The sequence below is a fragment of the Boleophthalmus pectinirostris genome, unplaced genomic scaffold (genome assembly GCF_026225935.1).
Source record: "Boleophthalmus pectinirostris isolate CB_2022bp ecotype Guang Dong unplaced genomic scaffold, ASM2622593v1 HiC_scaffold_2, whole genome shotgun sequence".
NCBI lineage: Eukaryota > Metazoa > Chordata > Actinopteri > Gobiiformes > Gobiidae > Boleophthalmus > Boleophthalmus pectinirostris.
The window spans coordinates 44345998-44366534 of record NW_026571152.1 but is presented as its reverse complement, the minus strand read 5'-3'; the positions used below and the strand labels follow the sequence as shown (position 1 = coordinate 44366534).

Genomic DNA, 20537 nt, shown 5'->3' with positions numbered 1-20537 from the left:
AAGAAGAACCTCCGACCGAAAACGAATGAGCTACCGTCCGGTTTTAGAATCGGAGAAGTCGCACTTAGAAACGGATTCGACGCAGGAGGAGAGAGGTGACCCGGGGCGGATTGTGCCGGAGGTCGCCCGGTGGAAGCGGACGACGTTCTCGAACTCTTTACGCCCCCTGAACGTCTACTCCAAGAGGAAAGTTCGCTCTTTATTGACAATCAAATACTGCCCGTACTTGTCGGCCTGCCACAGCGCCGACTACAGGAGACGCTGGGTGTTGCGCTCGGCGGTTCAGAGGGCCAGGAGGGCGATGAAGATGTACTACCCCGAACTGGTGGGGAAGAGGATTCAGCATTTGTACGAAGAAGACGACAAATCAGAAGTGTGGTACCGAGGGGAGGTGCTCCAAGTCCACAAAGCCCACGCCAACCCTCTGAAGACGGTGTTCGAGGTGAGATACGACAGCGAGCCCGAGTGGAAGTACTACCTGGAGCTGCTCATCGACTACAAAAAGGGTTGGCTCAAAATAGAAGATTGAGTCGTGAAGCGTCGACGGATCTTCAGGAGCCGAAACGTGAAGGTTCATGGTTCTGCTCTGTTCTGATGTCGTTTCATTCGCACGTTTGACACACAAAACCTGCACGTTTAGCACGAGTTTTTCCTCTCACACTGAAAATACTCCACCTGCTCCACCTTGTGACGTCATTTGGTAAACCTCAAAGTGCTCCACTATGTTTTTAAAACTCCTAAACACTAGAATCACTTGGATAATTTCAGTCCTGGAATAAACCTTGTCTGAAGTGTCCTGATGTGGGTTTGTGGAACTTCAGGTTAATGTTTTTCTGTGTAAATGTGTGTGTAAATGTGTGTAAATGTGTGTCGTTTCTCCAGCAGCTTCATAAATCTGCTCCATCACCAAATCTTCAACCAACAAACTCCACAAAGGACAAACATTCTTCCATTACTGAACATTTCTCTGATCTGGCCAAGATTTTAAACCTCGCATCAGGTTTTTCTCGTTCATTCTCGTCTACAGGTCGTTTATTTGAAGAGAACTTGTCCAGGAAAATGATCTCGCTGCTTGGACACGTCATTTCGACACTTTAAACTCATTTAAACTCATTTTCTGATAGATTTAAGTGTTTAGATTTTACATTTTGGCCAATTTTATTTATCCACAACTATCAAGAGAAGAAAAAGTTAAAAGAAACAACGAGTCACATTAGTCACACAACAAACTCAACTCATGAAGAAAACAGAAGGAACTTGTTCACTCAGACTCGTTCTACATTTCAAATTAAAGAGATTTGTGCAGTTTAAATGTTAGACGTGTGATCTGTGAACAAACGTCATAAATCTCTGTGTCCGTGCAAATCTCCACATCATTAAATCTGTTTTTAGTTGTAATCGTAGAACAAGTTCCTTCTGTTTTCTTCATAAGTTGAGTTTGTTGCGTGACTAATGTGACTCGTCGTTTCCTTTAAGTTTTCGTCTTTCTTCTCTTGATAGTTGTGGATAAATAAAATTGGCCAAAATGTAAAATCTAAACACTTAAATCTATCAGAAAATGAGTTTAAAGTCGTGTTCATGCAGCGAGATCATTTTCCTGGACAAGTTCTCTTCAGATAAACGACTCTAGACGAGATGAAAAACCTGACGTTGGTTTAAAGAAAAAGAAGTTTGCAGTGATGGAAGAATGTTTGTCCTTTGTGGAGTTTGTTGGTTGAAGATTTGGTGATGGAGCAGATTTATGAAACTGCTGGAGAAAATGACACACACTTACACACATTTACACACACACTTACAAATTTACACAGAAAAACATGAACCAGAAGTTTCTCAAACCTACAGCGGGACATTTTGAGTAAAGATCGGCAATAAATCTTTTTCGCATCGTCTGAACTGAAGGGAAAAGGAGCTGTCATGACATCACAAGGTGGAACAGAGCGTTTGGAGCTTTAGAAACAGATTAATAATAAAGATTTACTCAAACGTGTGAATGAAATAAACACGAGTCAAGCTCTGTGTGTGACCAGGAACTTTAGAACTTTAGAACATTAGAACTTGGTTTAAAGCTCAGACTCAGGTTCTTAATTCTTTTCTTCAAAAATACCTTGAAAACATGACTCGTCGCCTCTCCGTAGATCTGCTCGGCTCTGGTTTCCGTGGAGATAGATCAGTTTAATGCCACACTGTGGAACATTCAAAGTTTAACGTTTTGATCAAGTGGATCACGTTTTTTTTTTTTTTTTTTTTTACACTTGTCAATTTAAAAAAAAAGTCTTACACCCAGCAGGGATTTTACAGACTGACCATCACGTTTACTAAATGGTAAATTATTGAGACTTTGCAGCTGATGTTCTGCACATTCCCTGAGGTGAGACGCTAACTGTAAGCACTAGAAATAATCAGTTTTATTTTAACACAATCTGAGCTGTTAAACAAGTCCAGCTCACATTAGTCACTCAAAAAAATCTAAAAACGTTTCATAATAATGTGAGCGTTGTATCACCATGGCAACGGCTGAACATTCCACCAACAGATTTACACGTAGAACACCCCCAGCGCGACGTCTCTGCAGAGTGTCAATAGTTGAGCTGAGCGTCGTGTCGAGCTCTCGTCCCGATCTTAAACCAAAAACATAAAATACTGAATTTCAAAGACGTTAAAAAAAAATGGAGTTGTGCGTTTGTGTTTTAGTTTGAAGACTCTTTCATTCTGGGCTTGGAGAGTTTCTGAACTTGACCGCTCCATTTATGAAGAACTGATGATGCCAAATAAAGGGGAATTACATCAGATTCCTGTTATTTATAGAAAACCAAGTCTGTTTTTTTTAAAGACAAACGCCAACAGCTCGACTTAATGTTTTAATATTTACTCAAAAAAAAAAGACTCTTAAACACCGCCCATCACACTGCGCCTGTGGACTGTTTAATTATTGTTGCACACATTTCATTTTTGTCTGTTTTTGTCCTTTTTCGTGTGTTTTTCAAAGTGTGACTTGTTGTACTGAAGGTGGTTTTTATGTCCTTGTCTAACGCTGCTGAAGGGAGCCTCAGGATTTGACTGTGAACTTGTACAGCCTCAGCTGAAAAAGGCTATTTAAGATTTTATACTGTTTTATAAACCTGTGCAGACCCGATGAGACTTTGAATAAATGTTTTTCACAAACACTTCCTCCTGTTCTGAATCCTCTCACGCCCTCTAGTGTCCAAAAGAAGCACCGACACTTCAGCAGCGTCCAGACCAGAACGAGCAGCTGACCCCTGATAAACCCGACCCCATGACCCTGATCCTGACCCCATGACCCCGACTCTGACCCTATGACCCTGATCCTGACCCCATGACCCCGACTCTGACCCTATGACCCTGATCCTGACCTAACACTGACTTTTCTTCAGATTTTGCACAAAATCAGTGTAATAATTAGACAAGTGGAGCAAAGTGAACTTTTTAAATCAAGGCGAACACAAATGGAATAAGACACACGTTGATATTTCTTATAACATTTATTCAAATAAACAATACAGTTATAATTTGCTAGGATAAAATAATACGTTTGAACACATGAGAAGCATTTGGGAGAGAAGTCCCCACAGAAGTGAAGTGGGAGAACGTGGTAAAGATGGTGGACGTTCGGCGCCGCCAGGAGGGACCCGCGTCCGAGGCCGTTCAGCCAATCACAGCCCGGCGCCGATAACGGAACCACCGAGAAGAACCAGAGGGGCACCGACATGTCAGTGTCCTCACTACTGAAAAATACAGGTTTAATGCAAAAGCATAACAGCGTTATAAAACAGTCCTAGAACCTTTAGAAGTTTGCCCCATTTCCTTTTGTGAAGGACCTGGCCGGTCCTTAGTGTAGCTCCATAAAGCACATGTCACTGCAGACCTGTCTGACAGAGCTCTCTACAACAACACGCCGCTCCTACATTCACCACCTCAAGGTGCAAGCTGGGCTTCAGACGGCATTCTCAAGCCTCATGGGGGAAAAAGATAAAAAAGGAGTGAATGTCACTCAGTTTGGCTCTTGCAAATAATAGTTATTTATCTCTTAATGTTAAACACCTTTAAAAACAACTAAGAGGGAAACACAGGATTAGAATAGCGTTAGCAGGAGTCCTTTTCTCCAATCGTACAATGCATTTTCATAACTTCGACCCAACTCAACGGAGCACTTCCTGAAGATTTGGCAAAAGGGAAAGTTCTCCGAACACGTATCTGGGTCAGAATAGGGTTAGAATCGAGTTACACACTAGCTCCACTTTTCCCCGAGGAGCCCTCAAACCGAGATGGACAAGTTCATCTGATTCAATAAATATTTTAAATGATGCAGACGCGTGCCGTCCTTTCTCTTGACTCCATGCACAAGGACTATTTACAAATTGAAAAATACACTATTTTGTTCTTTTGTTGTTTCTTGTCACCCTGAAATGCCTTTGCCCCTTCCTCCCCCTCACCTGTCAGGCCCTGTCAGGCCCCTCACCCGTCAGGCCCCACACACACTGCAGACACTTCCAGGACATTAAAGCTGTTGAAAACATGTCACACTAACGGGAAAACTAAGTCAAAATCAAAAACAGAAAAAAGATCCACAAGCAAAACAAAAGATCAGGGGGTGTTACGATACAAGCCAAACTGAAGGTGTGACCCTGGTTCTCATGACCCACTCTGCAGCTAACAATACTGTAGTACACCTTCTTTTATTATTCTACCTTTTTATTTAAATAGAATTTACTTTGAAGATTTTGTTAAACAAATCCAGGAAAACAATGCAAAAGTGGTTGTTTTGTCAGAGGAGAGGGCCTGTGCTGCCTGGATCTTTGCGTCAGCGCTCTAGTTTGTCAGATACTCAAGAGTCCGTTGCACAGAGACGTGTCCTCAATCCTCGATGTACTCCCACAGGTCCTTCTCATAACCTTCATGAACGTGCTGGAGCAGCACTCGCCGTCTGCTCTCACAGTATCTGCAACACAACGCGCAGTCAGGACCGTACAACACCACACACACACTATATATATATATATATATATACACACAATACACAACGTGTACACACAATACACAACGTGTACACACAATACACAACGTGTACACACAATACACAACGTGTACACACAATACACAACGTGTACACACAATACACAACGTGTACACACAATACACAACATGTACACACAACGCTCCGTCAGACTGAGTCTACACACTGATACAACAACAAACACACAATATATCTACACACAACACACAACATTACACTGTCTGCACAACAGACCACACACTGTATAAAAGTGTCTATTATAATCGATGTAGAATATTATATTATAATATAATAACAATAATATAATATAATTTAATATTATACACACACATTCTATATGTATCAGTCTAATGTCCAGTGTGTTGTATTTTTCGGATTATAATAAGTGGCACTTTTGTTTTCATGGTTTGTGAGTTTCCTGTGACTTAACACTCCAGTGCGACTTATATTAAAATCTATCATTTCACATGTTTGTTATTTTCACCCTGACAGCCTCGAGGGGGCGCTCTAGTCTTGTGTGTGAGTATTTGCTCTTCCTCCTGTTCCACTGTCACTCGGCTCTACTGTGCATGTCTCCTGCACAAAGAGCCTCTGTCCTGATGCGAAGTCGTGAAATATTCAGTTGAAAACTAATCGAGCAGCAGAAAGAAAGTTTGGAACGAGTGAGAAACTTGTGTTTGACTGGAGAAAAGTGGAGGAGACTTGAACCGCAACGAAGAAAACAAAAAAAGCTCATCACAGACTAAAAGCAGTGAGCGCGTTCAGTGTTTACGAAAGTCGCCCAAACTCTGGGCTTGTTTCCCAAAATCTGGTCCAGTTGTTGGTAAAATGTTCAGGTCACACGTCCACAGCCACTTTGTTTGTTTGAGTCTTTGTCCTTCTAATATTTGACTCTGGATCTTTACTTTTCGTTGACATTGGAGCCAGGACGCCTGTAGCTGCGCTCGCACATTTGTTTGTCAATCATTTCAAAAACCGCCCGGTTCTGATAAGACGCCTCCAATTTGGCCTGAACGCAGCGATCCCCCCAAATATGAACGAACTCGCTAAACTCACTTTCCCTCCACAGAGACTCCGACGTGTAGGTGGATGAATGTGACCTGGACGTTCAGACTGAAGTCACATGTTAAAGATCAGATATATACGGGTCACATTTGAAAAAATCAGATCTGTGTGGTTCAGTCATTAAAAGATCAGACACAGGAGCAAAGGGGCCAAAAAATCAGCCATGGGTCACTTCAGGCTGCAGACTGAACGGAGTCTTACAGTTTGGAAAATACAGTGTGTATAAAATATAAACAGTCTGTGTGTAAAAGACAAATGTACAGTGCATGTACACGCCAACATACGACTCGTTTACTTTGTGTTCTGAGTCGTCTCGTTACTACATGAACTTGTCCTTCAGTATATGAAGTATTTTTTGGGGTCAGTATTTATCATGTAATTTTACTTTGCTCTACTGAGAAATGTGTGATTATTTTCTGTCTTTAAGATCAGATTTAAACAGTAGAAGTTTAATCACGTCCGACTCGTCACAGACACAAACTCAGCTCTGAACAGCCTCATCCTCCTCAGATTTATTTACTGAAACTTTTAACAATATTATAGGCGAGTTTCAGCTGACGTCACGTTATTAAAAACCCACGTTGCATGCTGGGAAATATGAAACACAGTGCGTAACCTCGTGTATTTCTCCCCGATAATGGTAAATTTCAATGTCTTTTTCGTATTCTGAGTGAAAAGAACCACTAACGGTGAATTAAACGACTTTCAAACATCCGCAGAGCAAACGTAGAAGATCCTAACAAACCGTGGACTCAACAAGTTCAACAACACATCCAGACTCTTGGAGGTTTTCATCTTTTCTGCTGTGAATGGCCCAGGAGTTTCCACCAAGTCATTGTGGATGTCGCCCAAGTGAATATTTGTCCAGGGAGTTGGTGATTCTGACCAGAAGTTTGGTTTGGTCCAGACTCTGTCGGGGTTGAAAAGGGTGATTTGTCGTCCGTCGATGCTTATGACCAATTTCTGGTCAAATGGTCTTGGGTCCTCTGCCGTTAGAGTGGATAAATAACCGGGATCAATACCCTTTACGTGCTTTCTCGCGCCGTCCGTCATGTTCAATTAGTGTTTCTTGCTGCCGACCAAAATAATTCCCAGCAGCAACGCGCGCTTTTGTCAACAATGAAACTCGCCTATAGATTTTGAACAGTTTAGAGGTTTAAATCTGCTCTGGGTTTTGTGTCAGATTTATCGTGTATCGTCTGTTTTTACTTTCGTGAGACGTCGGGTCCACACCTGTCCACACTCACCTGTCCTTACACAGTGACAGGTCCACACCTGTCCACACTCACCTGTACTTATCCTGCACCTTCTGCTTGATGTCCTGCAGAGAGTCCTGGGAGATGTCTCGCTCTAAATACCCGGACAGAACCTCAGTGGCGTTCTCCAGGTCGGCCTGGTTATTCTGAGGAACAGAAGGAACATCTCAGATCAGGGTGAGGGAACATCTCAGATCAGGGTGAGGGAACATCTCAGATCAGGGTGAGGGAACATCTCAGATCAGGGTGAGGGAACATCTCAGATTACAGAGTCTGGAGCTGCATGTGGATCCATCTGATCGAGATGAATGGAGGAATTAAATCATTATTTAATTCATTCCAAGTGTTTATTAACTATCAGACTTACGTACGAACAGCTCCTGTGGTCAAACAGAGCTTCAGTAAAACTACAAACTGTATAAAGTCCAGTCAAATGACGCTCATGAGGCCGGCAGCTATAAGAGCGAATCCATATGAGGCAAAGGATGTGATTTCATTTGAATAGTGAAATAAAACCCCAGGATCATGCAAAGCGGTTTCATCCAAACATGTTAAACTGAGGAGCTTGACAGCAGCAGTTACAGAGAGTGAAATAGAGTGAATAAAAGTGAAATAAACAGATGAATAAATGAGAAATGTTAAAAGAGCAGCCGCAGCAGCGCTCAGAGCGTCACCTCAAAGATGATGGACTGGTTGTTCTTCTTGAGGTAGAAGGCAAAGACGTAGGTGAACATGAGGGTGGAGCGGCACTGGCACAGAACGTCCACGGCCTTCTTCAGGAACTGCACCTCGATCCACGACATGTTGTGCTGCTGCATCTCCTCCATCTTCTGCTTCACCTGAGCGTAGAGTTTGTGCTCGAAGCGAAGGCTCTGCATGTGGTTCATGTAGCGATTACAGTAGAAGAGGTACCTCTGCAGAGCCGCCCGAGAGCGCTGCAAACACACAAGCGACAGACCGTCAGAGTCAGAGCGTCAGAAAAGTGGTGTTTATTTTAAATCCAGTGTGTGACTCTGATGCTGAGTGTGTGAGTGTTTAGGGAGTTTCTGAAGTGGAGCTGAACACTGACTCTGCCTGTTTTTGTTTTAAACTCCAGTTTATGTCCATAGACTGTATAAAAAGTGGGCTAAGTGAGTGTGACGTCACCACAGTGTTCAGCTCCACTCAAATGAAGCTCGTGATGTGACTTACAGGAGCAAATCTGCAGCCCGGCTCTGAATGATTTTTTTTTTGACAGACAAAATAGTGAGATTAAAAAAAAAAAAAAAAAAAAAAAAAAGGATCACGTGTCGCAGGTTCATCTGAACATTTTAAGACCAAAATGACGAGGCCACAGCAGCAGGAACAGAGAGAGGAGCCACAATATTAAAATGGAAGTGAATGGAGCCAGAGTCAGAAGGAGCCACATGTGAACTTCCTATTTGGAAGTTCTTTAGCCATTTATATATGCAGTCAATGTTTATAACATGTTTTTAAAGTCCCATCTGGTTCCTGGTCCTTTTTTGGTCCTTTTAGTCCAGATTTGATCCATTTGCAGCTCTTTACTGCAAATTACTGCAAAGTTTACTGGACAAACAAACTGGAGTTACACTCATGTAAATAATCACACTGTAGATAACGGCCCTGTGTTTAAGTCATGTCATATTAGTGCAGTACATGTCGTGTTATGTGCAGTACAGGCTGTTAGAGGGGTGCCCCGATGCCCGCCCTGATGCCCGCCCTGCCGCCCTCTCTTTCCACTCACCCTGCCTTGCTTCTCTTCCCCTGCCCTGTCTCCATCGCTCCTGACAGGCTCAACAAACCCGACTCGTCAGTGCACTTTTTTTTTGTTTGTTTCACGCACACATACATACGTACGCACATATACATATACATATATACACACCTCACCTCACTACACTGACACACAAATTCCTCTGTTAAAAGCCCCATAAAGGCGCCTGATCCATCTGTAATGACCAGCAACTCTAACTAAAGGGTAAAGTGGGTACCTCCTGAGTGTCTGTGTTTTTCTAAAGGGTAAAGCGGGTACCTCCTGAGCGTCTCTGGCAGCCTTGGCATCGTCTTCGTTGTATCTGTTGCAGTTGTACCAGGCGGATCCGTGGGGCTCCCAGGGGCCCAGACACACCCAGCAGAACTCAGCCTTACAGTTCTGGTTCCGACACACCATGTGATTACACCCGCCGTCCTTCTCGATGGTAACGTGGCATTTTGGACACTCCTGAAAACGGTTCAGAATTATTAGATATACTTACACATATATTTATATATATTTACACATATATTTATATAAATGTGAGAGATTTGTACCTTAGTATTTGCAGCGATCCAATTGGACGTTTCACTGTCATCATCACATTTCTTGATCCATTTTCTCAGCCACTAAAAGATGTTTGTTTAAATTATTGCCAATAGTAACATTTAAAGTCACATATATTGACATAAATAACATGTACATATGTATGTATATATACCATATATAGTAAGCAGACGTGTTCTTACCTTACACTTAACAGGATCGTGCCAGTTCTCTACACAATTGAAACTGTAAAAGTATAAATTGTACATTTTAATTTTGAGATGTATTTATTAAAAAGCCCTGTAAAAGTCTGTGGACTCACCAGAACTGCCGGCCGCACTTGCAGCGGACGGGCTTGGCATCGGGGTACTGGACTTTGACCACATGGTGACAGTCTGGAGCAGGGCACCACTTCAAAAGTCGATTGCACTGAAACAAACAAAAGGCTTTGTCTTCATTTATTCTGGAGCTACACCAACACTGAGAAGAGTAAAGCTCCAGAATATTTCAAAATCAACATTTTAATGGATGAAAATCATCATAATTATAATTATGCGATTATTGAGTTAAGAGAATGTCCTGTTACAACAGACTGTTGAATGTCTTTTTCAAACATTACAACATATAATATGAAGTAATATCTCTCATAAAGGGGGAAAGGTAAACAGTCAAAACCTGCTCTGAAATGCAAAGTTGTATTTATTTTGCATTTATTGTTCTGGGATTTTTTCAATTCAGGAATAATTCACTGCAAATTTTAAATACAAACTGTAATTTAACTGTAATTTTACAGTGAGATCTTTTCTTCAAAATGGTGCCGCCCTCATTAAGATCATAAGAATCCTTTATATCCCCTACTACTCCTGAACACATGAAGACAGACGCAAAACTTACCTCTACAAAACTATTAGTGATTAAATGCTGGTATTTCAACTTCACTTTAGAATCTGGTATGAGGCGCCTGAAAACAGAAAAATACAGGTCAGTTATGAGGCGCATGTAAACATAAAAACACTGTTATGAAACGCATGTAAACATAAAAACACTGTTATGAGGCGTATGTAAACATAAAAACACTGTTATGAGGCGCATGTAAACATAAAAACACTGTTATGAAACGCATGTAAACATAAAAACACTGTTATGAAACGCATGTAAACATAAAAACACTGTTATGAAACGCATGTAAACATAAAAACACTGTTATGAGGCGCATGTAAACATAAAAACACTGTTATGAGGCGCATGTAAACATAAAAACACTGTTATGAAACGCATGTAAACATAAAACACTGTTATGAAACATGTAAACATAAAAACGTAAACATGTAAACATAAAAACACTGTTATGAGGCGCATGTAAACATAAAAACACTGTTATGAAACGCATGTAAACATAAAAACACTGTTATGAAACGCATGTAAACATAAAAACACTGTTATGAAACGCATGTAAACATAAAAACACTGTTATGAAACGCATGTAAACATAAAAACACTGTTATGAGGTGCATGTAAACATAAAAACACTGTTATGAGGTGCATGTAAACATAAAAACACTGTTATGAAACGCATGTAAACATAAAAACACTGTTATGAGGCGTATGTAAACATAAAAACACTGTTATGAAACGCATGTAAACATAAAAACACTGTTATGAAACGCATGTAAACATAAAAACATTGTTATGAGGCGTATGTAAACATAAAAACACTTATGAGGCGTATGTATACATAAAAACACTGTTATGAAACGCATGTAAACATAAAAACACTTATGAAACGCATGTAAACATAAAAACACTGTTATGAAACGTGTGTAAACATAAAAACACTTATGAAACGTGTGTAAACATAAAAACACTGTTATGAAACGTGTGTAAACATAAAAACACTGTTATGAAACGTGTGTAAACATAAAAACACTTATGAAACGTGTGTAAACATAAAAACACTTATGAAACGTGTGTAAACATAAAAACACTTATGAAACGTGTGTAAACATAAAAACACTTATGAAACGTGTGTAAACATAAAAACACTGTTATGAAACGTGTGTAAACATAAAAACACTGTTATGAAACGTGTGTAAACATAAAAACACTTATGAAACGTGTGTAAACATAAAAACACTGTAATGAGGCGTATGTAAACATAAAAACACTGTTATGAAACGTGTGTAAACATAAAAACACTGTAATGAGGCGTATGTAAACAAAAAACGCAGGTGTGTTCAGATGCTGAAGGTCAGGGCAGAGGGTCCTTATGTGGGCTAAGACCATTAGCAGCAGCTTTAGAGTCTGAGATTAGCTGTTTCACTGGGACACATTACAGATAAACTCAAAGACACAAACAGTGCATCAGTGGGAAACAGTTTAGGGATCATTTAAAATTACTTTGTGCAAATGGAAGAAGTTTCATTTTGTCCAAACATCAGGTGATTGCCATATAAAGACACAAATATTTCTTTTCTGGGAAAAAAACTAAAGTTCAACAAATCTGGACCTTTTGTGGCTGAAGCAGATAGAAATGTTTTAGAATCTAGAGCAGCCGATGGGCGATAAATAGACAATATTCTGAAGCAGATTTCAAATTCAAATTATGTAATAAAAATAAACTCAGTTCAGTTACCAAAGAGCACGGCTCCACATAACACACATTTAAGACAAAAATATGTACTATATATAAAAAATTACTTCCATAGTAATTTGTAAACACCACAGTCTCTCACTGAAAACATGAGCAGAGTCACAGTCCCACAGACTAAAGTCAAGTCAAACTAAAGTCAAAGTAGTAGTAGTAGTTCAGCCACAACACATGGAGCCATCTCTAAAAACAGCTACAGCCCACATCTATATGTGTGTGTATATACAATTATAATTATAATAATAATAATTAATAATAACAATCATTATTATTATATTATTACACTGTACAGTTGGACTTACATTACTGTGTTGTCGTCCACCAGTATATCACAACTATGAGCAGGGCATGAAATGGTCTGAAACACAAGAGACAATGATCATTAAAAACATTAAATACAAAAAACATTAAAAGCAGGGCTGCGACTAACAGTGATTTGAATAAACTTTGTTTTTCACTTAGTCGTAACTGGCTTCTGTATAGAATACGTATATAATACAGAATTGTTGTGTGTTGTGCGTTAGTGTAATTCACACTATAAACGAACAAACATGTGTTAAGGGAAAGTTAAAGTAAGTTTACAACGGTGGTTCTCAAACTGTGGGTCGGGTCCCAGCGCACAGACGTTAAACTCTGTATTTTTGTGTTTGTTTTTAGCTCAGACGAAGCCGAACTTTCCTTGAACAGATGAAATATGGAACATTTTATGGGGTTTTTCCATGGCTGATATTTTAAAAAGTCGCAATTATTCAGCTGAATCACTGGAGTCCAAAGTAAACAAAAACAAAACCAATAATGACAAGTTGTTTGAGGCTTCGAGTCTCACCTGCCCCATTCCTTCTTCCATAATTTTGGTTGTCAGGTAATCTTCCCAACACTGCATACAGAACTTATGTCCACACTCCAGGCCTGTGAAATACTGGAGCACAAAAGTACACAGCTTTAGTATCATCACAGGTTTGTCGGTATCTGAGGCGTTTTCTTGAATGGTCCAAACCTACAGAGTTTGGGAAGTTGAGATAACAGATCTGACAGGGCATGTCCTGGGCAGAGGACCTGGTGTTGATTGGAGGACGAATCCGGGGCTTTTTACTCGGGTTTATGACGTGACACTCTGAGAAAAGTTTGTCCAGGTTTCCATCGAAATACCTGTAAAGAACGTACGCCACAGCGGAACAGTTAGATGTAAATTAAGATAACCCACTGTCGAGAATATAATAATACTAATAATAATCATAACAACAAAAGTAATAAACTGACCTTTCCATGAGTTTTTCTTTGTCCCAATTAAAGTGACTGAGCAGGATTCTCGTTATTGTTGCTGGATTCTGAAGAAGAGGAAAAACAAAACAAAACTAATGATTCATCAGACGGTTAAGGGGTTATTTTATAATAATGATAAAAATACACTGGTTTTATCTTAAGATCTTTATATAATAGTTTAATATAAAACAAGGAGAAGTAGTGAGGAACCATCATGTGTGGGGCTCAGGGCTGAGAAGAAAAGGGTTTTTGAATAGGCCTGTCATGAAATTTTAAAATGTGATACAATATTTTTAAAATCATGAGCTGCAATAAATAAATAACAGAACTCGACACTTCAGTGCTTAGTTTGTGTTTATAATGAGTCATAAAAGTTCATAATTCAACCTTGTACATCTTAAACCACACGGTAGAAAGATTATTCTTCTGTATTGAGCCGTACGTGGATGTAGTAATTATCGTAACAAGCCGAGTTTTGAGTTTCTGATGTGGAGGGGGAGAGTTCAGAGGGTGGGGGCAGTGATGGGGAAGAAAGTCAGATATGAGTATAAAATATGCCGCTTAAATCACCCTTTTATTCATATTTGCACCTTTACACAAACTCTGAGCAGAGAAAAACATTAGAATTATCTCATCACTGCAGTCACTGTGTTTTTTACCTTTGATTAAACACTAAACTGTGTTAGTGGAGCAGAGTGTTCATGAGCAGCGTTTATTCATCCACAGCTTTTATAAACGGACATAGCTGAAAATGTTCGTATAAACCCGCTCTACATGATCCTGGGGTTTTTATTTCAACATTCTGTCCTTAAAACAATCCCTCTTTAAATTGCGTCCTACAGCTGCCAGCGTCAGTGAGCTTCGTTTGACTGGAGCTGAACTGTGTGGGTGACGTCACTCTCCCTCAGGATCCGTCTGACGAGTGTGTCCTTCGTGCGGGCATCAGGGTTTTGCTGAGACCTGAGGAGGAGGGTCTGAGGACGATTCATTTGTTTGTCATGATTTCATCTGGATTTATTCGTCATATAAAACGCTCAGAAAGGACGACTGTTGTGTTATTGAGCTGAGCAAATAAAAGTGGAATAAAGTATCGGAAAAACCTCCAAATACCTCCAATTATTTAAACAAACGGCTGTGACTCAAACACTCTATCTGTCTGTGCGCTTATAAAAGGTTTAAATGTGACAGAACTGACTCCTGTGACTCTTTAAGTCACGTTCTAATGTTCTAATGTTCCGGGTCACACACAGAGCTGGAGTTGTGTTTGTTTCATTCACATGTTTGAGTAAATCTTTATTCTGAGTCTCTCTACATCTGCAAAGCTCCAAACGCGCTGTTCCACCTTGTGATGTCATGAAGTGGTAGTTTTCAAGTGAAGCTCCTTTCATCTGGAGGTGAGATTCCAGGAAATTATTTAAATGATTCTAGTGAAGGTGTGTGGAGTTTAAAAACACAGCGGAGCACTTCCTGTATCACCCCAAGATGACATCACGAGGTGGAACAGAGCGTTTTAAACAAGTGTTCCAGGTCTCCAGGTCTGTGTGTGACGGGAAACGACATTAGAACACAGATCATATAAAAGTGTGATATGGTCCCTTTAACTTCGTGTTCATAAGGTGGACGCTTTAATCTGAGCCTGTTGAGTTTTTTGTCTCCGCCTGCACCTGCTTTTATTTACTGTGTCCTTTTTTATATTTACATGTCACATCAGTGCCAAATGAGTAAAGGAATAAATACACAAATGTACATAAGTTCTGTTCTGAGGTAAATGTGTTGTCCGTTTGGGAAAAGCTTTACTGTCGTTGTAAATGTGAGATCTGTCAGTCACACAGTAGAGGTAAGATCTTAAGACCGAGCCCAAAAATGTCAATCATTACTTTCGGGTTTGCTTCGGGCTCGGGCCTGCAAATCAAGTTAATTGGTCGGGCTCGGGCCGGGTTTTAATACCCGCGGGCCGGATTTTTTAGGCCCGATCTCACCTCTATCACACAGGAGCATTTGACCCGTCCTTCAACACGGCAGGGACGACCGGGCTCCTCCAGGGTCTAGAGCTTCAGGTCCAAGTCATGAGGACCAGGATTGGATTCAGGACAGTACATTTTCAAGACAACGGTGAAATCTTCGTTGGACTAAGAGACAAACTTTATTGATCCACAGGGGACAATATCTGGACACGTCACACACATAGGGACACGATTAGGGATGTAACAAGAAATATGGTGATATCACAAGGCCATCACAATATATCGAAGTTACAAGTCGCTTTGCTTAAATTAAAAGTTCTAGTGCAGCAACAGCTAAAAAAAAAAAAAAGACAGAACTACATAGACCATGATCCTTTGCTCCATTTCAGCGCAGACTACAAGAAGAAATAACAGTTCTAACACTTTTAAATCTTAGTTCTTTGAGATTAAGTCTTGTCAAGGCATTTTAAGAAAAATTCACATATTAACAGTTTTTTTCACCTCCACAAAATATCGCAATAAATATCGTACCATGAGATGTATATCGTGAAAATATTGCATAAATATTGTAAGAGATTTGGATATTGTTACATTCCTAATCGTGAGCTTTCCTACGATATCGCTGTGAGGTTCAGACCGTGACGATATCGTATCGTGAGACTTGGATATCGATACACCCCTCGTCAGTATTTAACGTGTGTACTTTTTTTCTTTGCAGTATTGAGAAATGTCTGGTTATTTTTTGTCTTTATGATCAGATTTAGGATGTAAAAGGTTGAATTAATCACTTCTCTGACTCATTACAGACACAAACTCAGTGCCAAAGTGTTTATTTAGTGCAGCTTGTGTTTTTTTTTTTTTTTAAATATTGTAGATTTAGAACAGTTTTAGTGGTTTAAATCTGCTCTTGAGGTAGTTTCAATATCCTTGTTTATCGTCTGTATTTACTTCAGCGATATATCGGACTTCAGCGTTTATTATCGTGACGTTCTTTCAGGATGGTGAGGGAAACCGGAGACCAGCCTGAAACCACCTTGACTTATACAAACGGGTCTAAAATGTTCCCATGAGAACAGAATCTCTTCGTTTGACCAAACAGTACAAACAGAACAAAGCCTCTTCATCGTAAAGGTTAGGGTTAGGTTTAGGGTTCTGTCTGTGGTTCTGTCCCGGTCCAACCCTGGAAACACCCGCAGGAGCTTTTGCATGTTCATTTGCATCGGCTGCTCTACCGTCTTTGGGATATTTGACAGACTTTGAAATAAAAACAAACTCATAAAAGAGCAAATGACACGACTGACCGACTCCTGACCCCAACTGTTAAACTCAAACGTAAAGATCAGATTTTCATGAGGTCTGAGGATGAAGTACTGGGTTTTGTGTGTTTTGTTTTTTTTCGATAGATCTTTCTCATTGTCGACTCACATGCGCTGAGTTATGGTATAATCATTTACTCTACCAAGACTGTTGTGTGTGTGAACTCTAACCCGGTGGATCCTGTCGGGGAGCGTTCTGCAGCTGGGTCACTGGGTCACATGTTTATGAAAACGCTCCACGCAACAGTCATAATCGTCAGTGAGGAAAGAAAAGACTGCAGCATTTGTACAACTAAAAGTACTGTTGCGTTATCTGAAGGTGTGTCACTTCAGGAACTACCACAGTACTTCAGTAAAGTACAAAATACACGTGTACAACAGGAACAAATGTATATATGTCACGTATCAATGTAGACGATACGTAAACAACACTGAATATCTTAAAGAAGACGTCAGAGCCTTCAGATATATAGATCTAATCTATACTCTCCAATATACACACTATACTCCCTTATATACACTCTATACGCTCTCATTTACGCTCTAGACTCTCTCATATACACTCTATACTCTCTTATACGCTCTATACACTATACGCTCTATAGTCTACACGCTCAATTTAAACTCTATACTCTCTTATATACACTCTAAGCTCTCTCATATATGCTCTATACTTCCTTATATACTCTTTACTCTTATATGCACTCTATACTCTCTTATATACGCTCTATACACTCTCATATACATTCTATACACTCATATACGCTCTACATCAGGGGTGTCCAGCCTGTAGCTCGGTGCCGTCAGGAGCGCTCCACCCTCGTCCAAACAGCTCTCCAGGGCATTTCTGAATTCTGTGTATTGTGGATAATGAGTAAAAGTGTATTTATTAATTTCAATGCCCAAGTTTGTGCACTGGTAAATGGATAATGGTTTATGTTTTATGAGCTGTTTGCCCGTCTAAGGCCGTGGCTCTTGTATTTACTCAAGTTCTTTGTGGCTGCTGAAGTTGGAAGCTCTCTGGCATTTTGGTTTTGTAAAGGAGCTCACTGGAAAAAAGAGGTTGGAGACCCCTGATCTATACTCTCACATCTCTTACACATCACATATACTTTCTCATACATACTCTACTCTATACTCTCATGTACATCCTATACTCTCATACATATATACTCTCTACTCTCTCCACGTCAGGCCCGCAGGAGCTCAGAGGCAGAAGCTGCAACTGCATCCAAATATAAAACTCATATTAACAATGTTCAGTTCAGAACCTGTGAGTGTTATCGAACTGTAAATGTAACTGTAATCTAACTGTATTTTAACTTTAAATCTAACTGTAAATGTAATGATAATCTAACTGTAAATGTAACTGTAAATCTAGCTGTAATCTAATTTTAAATCTAACTAATCTAACTGTGATTCTAGCTGTAATGTAACTGTATTCTAATTTAAATCTAGCTGTAATCTAACTGTAAATGTAACTGTAATCTCACTTTAAATCTAACTAATCTAACTTTTAATCTATCTGTAAATCTAACTGTAAATGTAACTGTGAATCTAAGTGTATTTTAACTGTAAATCTAGCTGTAATCTAAGAGTAATATAACTGTAAATGTAACTCTAACTGTAAATGTAACTGTAATCTAACTGTAAATCTAAGTGTATTCTAACTGTAAATGTAACTATAAATATAACAGTATTCTAACTGTAAATGTAACTGTAAATCTAAGTGTACTTTAACTGTAAATCTAGCTGTAATCTAATAGTAATATAACTGTAAATATAACTGTAATCTAACTGTAAATCTAAGTGTAATATAACTGTAAATGTAACTGTAATCTAACTGTAAATCTAAGTGTATTCGAACTGTAAATGTAACTATAAATATAACTGTATTCTAACTGTAAATGTAATTGTAAATCTAAGTGTATTTTAACTGTAAATCTAGCTGTAATCTAAGAGTAATATAACTGTAATTGTAATTCTAATCTAACTGTAAATCTAATATAACTGTAAATGCAACTGTAATCTAACTGTAAATCTAACTGTATTCTAACTGTAAATGTAACTGTAAATCTAACTGTAAATGTAACCAATCTCACTGTAAATTTAACTGTAAATATAACTAATCTAACTGTAAATGTAACTGTAATCCAACTGTAAATGTAATTGTAAATCTAAGTGTATTTTAACTGTAAATCTAGCTGTAATCTAAGAGTAATATAACTGTAAATGTAACTGTAATCTAACTGTAAATCTAAATGTATTCTAACTGTAAATATAACTATAAATCGAGCTGTAATTCTAACTGTAAATCTAAGTGTAATGTAACTGTAATCTAACTGTAAATCTAAGTGTATTCTAAGTGTAAATGTAACTGTAAATATAACTGTAATTCTAAGTGTAAATCTAAGTGTAAATGTAATAGTAAATCTCGGTGTTTTCTCTGTGTAAACCTCCGGGACCGAGCCTCGGTGACCAAATATAGGCTCGACCTGATCCAGATAAAGTCCACCCCGCAGACTGAGTCCACACGCAGCCGAACCCGAACCACCCGAACCCCCCGAACCCTCCTCCTCCTCCTGACAGGGCCACAGATCCACGGGGATGACAACACGCACGTTTTTATTCACCCGAGTTTTTAGAATCGGCTCATTCTGCAGCATAACGGTCCAACCGGGCTAACGCTAGCTGCACGTTAGCGTTAGCGCGTTAGCCGGAGCCGCTCCAACTTTCCAGAGGATTAGGACACTTCCGGGATGGACCGGGAGGAAAAAAATACATTTCCCGGGAGGATCGTGGGACAGATCTGCACCACAGTTTAACACGACGCTTACACAAGTCCAGATTTCAGTTCAGAGCGCGGCTGATGTCGGTGTTAAGTTCCAGCAAATGAAGAGTTGAAGCGAGGCTAATGCTAAGGCTAATGCTAAGGCTAAGGCTAATGCTAGGCTAATGCTAAGGCTAATGCTAATGCTAAGGCCTGCTGGGTTCCCGGGGCCGGACCGCGGTGTTTCCTGACCGTGACACGCCACCGCTCGTACCTGGATGACCTCGTTGACCTCCCGGATACACTCCACCATATGCTGGAGGATCTGCTCGGCTGTCAGGACCTCGAAGCGGTAGTCCTCCTCCTCCTCGTCCCCGGGGCCGTGTCCTCCGCCGCCGGTCTCGCTGCACTCGTCCCGCTCTCCTCCGGCCACCACGGGCTCCACCAGCTCCACCTCCCCGAGATCCAGGGTGTCGTCTTCGGGCTCCTCTTCGCCGCTGTCCTCGCTGCATTCCTCCTCTTCGTCGTCGTACTCATAGTTATAACCCTCGTCTGAGTCCATTCCGAGGGAGGTTCTGACCCGGTCCGAAAGCACTAAAGCCTTAAACGGGACAAACGGAACCAGCGGAACAGAAAAGATCCGAACGATCCGAGAGCGAAGAGTTTTTCAGCTGCGGCGAAAATAACAAAACAAAACGTCTCCGAGCGGAGCCAACAAAGAGACGCAGCGTCACGTCCTGACGCGGCCCACGTCACAGCCACAAAACTACTACATCTACACAAGAATTATCACTTTAAACTCTTTATTTTCAGCTCATTAATCTTTCTGTGGCGCTGAAACTTGTTTTTAAAGACTCATATTAAACAAGTATCGGCTCAATGAAGAACTCAACTGTCAGCGGCAGAATCATGTCCAACACATCCA

At 40.1% G+C, this 20537-nt stretch overlaps 1 protein-coding gene across 1 annotated transcript; it reads right to left on the bottom strand.

Moving 5' to 3' along the window:
• Nucleotides 1-3481: 3481 nt before the first annotated feature.
• arih1 (ariadne ubiquitin-conjugating enzyme E2 binding protein homolog 1 (Drosophila)) lies at nt 3482-20322 on the bottom strand. The gene is made up of 13 exons (XM_020928819.2): nt 19887-20322; nt 13560-13627; nt 13301-13448; nt 13126-13218; nt 12602-12657; nt 10547-10613; nt 9975-10081; nt 9856-9898; nt 9664-9735; nt 9386-9574; nt 8028-8288; nt 7387-7499; nt 3482-4957 (listed from the first exon to the last, which is right to left on the bottom strand). The coding sequence occupies exons 1-13, from the start codon at nt 20172-20174 to the stop codon at nt 4873-4875; spliced, it is 1590 nt and encodes a 529-aa protein (XP_020784478.1). The 5' UTR covers nt 20175-20322; the 3' UTR covers nt 3482-4872.
• Nucleotides 20323-20537: the final 215 nt, after the last annotated feature.